The following is a 4470-nucleotide window of genomic DNA, read 5'->3' on the forward strand; positions in this document are numbered from 1 at the left end:
CCAATGCAACAATAACAACACTTGCATTAATAATTCACAGCCGCAAAATTTTGTTGACATTGCTGAAAGAATGAAGTTGAAGTTTAAGAGAAGAAATTTGCAGACGAACAGCAGGTTTTCGCCTTAGGAAGAGGTACCAGAAACCAGATTCCTAGTCTGAAATTGATCATGAGAAAACAGAGAACATCAGAAGAACCTATCCCTGTGTTTCATCGATTAACTTGAAATCTTTTGATACTGTTGATCATGAATCCTCTGGAATAACCGAACGATTATAAGTTTCAATACACATCATCCAACTATCAAAGCCATGTGACCACAAACATGCAGCTGTAGAACCACTTATGGGTTCACAGAATCGTTCGAAGTCCAAACACGAGTGGCGCCAAGGTTGTCATTCTGTCTCCGCACCTCTTTACCTATATTCTGAACAATTATGAGAGGTGCTATGGAGAATTTTGAAGAACTGTAGAAAGTTGGAGGTACAAAATATCCAATCTAAAGGTACGCCGATGATATAAGTTTTAATTGCCCAGCAGTATCACTGAACAACTACTGATAAGTTAGAGAAGCAAGGCGAAAAGGCTGCCTTGTTTCTTAATGCCAAGAAAACTAAGATCATGAAGATTCAAAGATAACAGGCAATTGAACATGATGACATGTTACAATCAATGGCATGGTGTGTGGAAAATGTGAAGAGTTCATTTATCTTTGGAGTTTTTTGTTTTAACTTAATACATATGATGATTCACCGGAGATAAAAAGAAGAACTGGCGAGTGCAAAAATGCCACAGTGCTCTCAATAACATCTGAAAGAACCAAAGCGACCTTACGACAAAGCTGAGGTTATTGAACTCATTATCTTTTTCCCAGTTGTCTCATATGGTTTCTGAGTGTTGGGTGCTGAAGAAGATAGACAAGAAAAAGATCAATAGTTTTGAAATGTGGTGTTTACGAACGAGTACTACCGGATTAACTGGACAGAGAAAAAACGATTGAGGAAGTGCTGAAAAAATAAATTGTAAATACTGCTGTTGGACATCTGAACAACAGAAATTAAGTTTATTGTCTTGTGATAAGTTACAAGTATGAGAAAACTTGCGTGGACCGGGATGGTGATTAGGAAACAGAGGAAGAGGCAAACCGAAGACAAGACTGAGCGACAACATCAAAGATATTTGCGGGTTGTCCATGTACAAGGGAAAGAAAGCGCAAGAATCGGTTGAGTGGCCGAAGGATGGTAGAGTGGTCCACGGCTGCTCAACTGAGCTACCGTTATTGATGATGATGATATATATATATGTAATATATATATATATATATAGTATATATATATAGATATATCATATAATATGATGTTATATATATAAATATATAATATATTATTTTTGTATATTTATATATATTTATAGATATATATTCACATATGTATATAATATATTATATATATATAGATATATTATATATTATATATATATATATAAAATTATATATATATAATATATATATATAATTTTATGTGCCGAGGGTTGAGCATCGACCTAAGACTGTCACGACATCACCGGCCGGCGCGTTGTTGCCTTGGGAGGAACTCCCCCGATGCCTGCCTACCACTGGGGCAAGCCAGCCCAGTCAGTGCTGGTCCCGGAAGGGGTAATAGAGAAGGGACAGCAAACCACGCTCTAAATTGCCAAGAAATCATGGAAATCCAGATCGCCAACGTCCTTGTAGACAGGCACTAAGAAAAAAAAAAAAAATATGATAGTAATGTTATATATGGTGTGTGTGTAAATAAATAAAATATATAAATATATTATTTATTTACCAACACACATATATATACTATACATATGCATATACATATACTATAATATGCATATCTATATTATGTAATAAATGTAGAAATGCGTATATATATATATATATATATATATATTATTTATAATATATATAATAATATAATATATTTTATATATATATATATTTATTTATTCATAGATAAATGCACACACACACACACACACACACACACACACACACAATATATATATAATATATATATTATATATTATATATATATAATATGTAATATATATAAATGTATGTAAAAATTAATATATATATATATATTATATTATATATAATATAAATGTATATATATAAATATCGGAATCTGAGCGGTCAAGGTCAACGGAAAAACACCAAGGAAACATCGAAAAGTTTTACTGCTTAGACACAAAATCCCTTTACAATACATACACATAACAAAATATGTGCAAACAGAAGCGTGGGGAGAGAGAGGATCAGTGGAGCAGGCGGGTCACATGCGAAGGAACACTAATCAGAAGTCATGGACAATGCTGAATTTTGGCTGGTGCTCCTTTTTTTTTGCCGGCCGATGTAAGGCACGATACCTCGTCCCCCACGGGCGTCGAGCCAACGGAAAGGACCAAAGCCCGTCCACAGAGTGAGGTAAAAAACGGCGAAGGTCCAGATTAATCTCGCATTGTGACATATCTCCTTCTTTTATCAAAATAACTTACAAGAAATGGAGATATTTAAAGGAGCCACAACTGCGGAGCCTACACGAGGTCCTTAAATCCAGGGGTGAGGTGCCCCAGGACCAACCCTTCCGTCACCCGTACTCTCCGGCAATCACGGTCCTGCCTTCTGTCGGACTTGGTGCCCCGTTGCTCCTCCACCAGTCCCTCTCCCCCGGAGCTTCTCCGGTGTCTCCTCGGTAGGCATGTCCTCCGGCATGGTCTCGGCAGGCAGTCTCCGCAGTCTCGGAGCAGCTCCTCCAGCATGCCCTCACCCAGGAGCTCCTCCGGCAGCCTCGGCAGGGGTCCTCCGGCTGTCCTCGGCAGGAAAGCTCCTCCGGCATGCCTTCTCAGGCAGCCCCCCCGGGCTTGTCCTCGGCAGGCAGCTCCTTTCCGGCATGGTCCCCGGCAGGCAGGTCGTCCGGCATGTCCTCGGGCAGGAAAGGCCCGTCCGGCATGTCCTCGGCAGGCAGCTCCTCCGGCATGCCCTCGGCAGGCAGCTCCTCCGGAAATGTCCTCGGCAGGCAGCTCCTCCGGCATGTCCTCGGCAGGCAGCTCCTCCGGCATGTCCTTGGCAGGAAAGCTTCCTCCGGCATGTCCTCGGCAGGCAGCTCCTCCGGCAGTCCGTTGTCCACCAGACCCATGGGCGGGCATCAACGCCAACTGGTCGTTCGGGTGCACGTCCACACCCACCAGTTGCTTCTCCTGCACGTCCTCGGCAGGTAGATCCTTCGATCCTTCCTGGGCAGGCAGCTCCTCCAGGGTATCCTTGGCAGGTAGTTCCTCCGGTTCTTCCTGGGCAGGCAGCTCCTTCAGGGTATCTTCGGCATGCACCTCCTCAGGCAGTACGATACCCACCAATTCCTCGGGTGGGCATCCCCACGCCAACTGGTTTCGTTCGGGTGCATATCCAGCACCCACCAGTTGCTCCTCCAGCGCGTCCTGGGCAGGCGACGACTCATCTGGTGTGTCCTGGGCAGGAGACGACTCATCCGGCGCATCTTGGGCAGGCGACAACTCATCCAGCACGTCCTGGGCAGGCGACGACTCATCCGGCGCGTCCTGGGCAGGACTACTGGAAATGGGAGATACAGAGGCAGCTGTGGGAAGAGCAGCGTCGCAGGAACCGCAAAGAGGACAGGCGTCAGGAGGCAGAGCAAGTGCTATGGAGGAACATGGGTCCCCGCTTTTGGCCTTGCTCTGGCCCTCCTTACGTGAGGGAGCACATCGTCCGGGAAACTCAAGTCCTGGGAGTAGAACGCTGGCCAGAGGAGCGACTGGCCACGGAGTCACACCTGGACGCAATCCGTCTGCCCAAGGACCCGTCGCAGCGGGAATCCTGTCAGAAGAAGCAGGCGCGGTCGAGGAAGCCTCAGCCGACGGTGAGAACCACGCCAGCGACTGCACGTAAGTCGGAGGAGTTAGCCGCCGCTTTTACAACTGGTGGGTGCGGGATGGTACCCCAACGACCAGTTGGGGTGGGATGCCGCCCAAGGATATGGTGAGCCGTGAAGAGCCGCTGCCCAGGACGCGCCGGAGGAGCCGCCTGCCCGGACCTGCCGGAGGAGCCGCCTGCCAGGGCGCGCCGGAGGAGCCGCCTCCCAGGGCGCGCCGGAGGAGCCGCCTGCCCAGGACGCGCCGGGGGAGCCGCCTGCCCAGGACGCGCCGGAGGCCGCCTCCCCGGGCGCGTCGGAGGAGCCGCCTGCCCAGGGCCGCCGGAGAGTCGTCGCCGCCAGGAACCCCTGGATGGGCGTCGCCCGCCCAGAGCGCCCGGGGATCACAACTGCGAGAATTCTCTGGACCTTCGCCGATGTTTTACCTCACTCTGTGAGACGGATTAGGTTTTTCCCTTTCCCAAATTGGCTTTTGTATGCCTCGTTGGGAACGAGGGTATTTTGGGGCCGTTAGATCAAAATGCCCGGGGGAAAAA

At 47.4% G+C, this 4470-nt stretch overlaps 1 protein-coding gene across 1 annotated transcript; it reads right to left on the reverse strand.

Annotated features, from left to right (window-relative positions):
• Positions 1–2890: 2890 nt before the first annotated feature.
• LOC119595557 (fibrous sheath CABYR-binding protein-like) lies at positions 2891–3768 on the reverse strand. The gene is made up of 4 exons (XM_037944673.1): positions 3755–3768; positions 3489–3615; positions 3234–3428; positions 2891–3013 (listed from the first exon to the last, which is right to left on the reverse strand). The coding sequence occupies exons 1-4, from the start codon at positions 3766–3768 to the stop codon at positions 2891–2893; spliced, it is 459 nt and encodes a 152-aa protein (XP_037800601.1).
• Positions 3769–4470: the final 702 nt, after the last annotated feature.

The sequence above is a fragment of the Penaeus monodon genome, chromosome 36, assembly GCF_015228065.2.
Source record: "Penaeus monodon isolate SGIC_2016 chromosome 36, NSTDA_Pmon_1, whole genome shotgun sequence".
NCBI lineage: Eukaryota > Metazoa > Arthropoda > Malacostraca > Decapoda > Penaeidae > Penaeus > Penaeus monodon.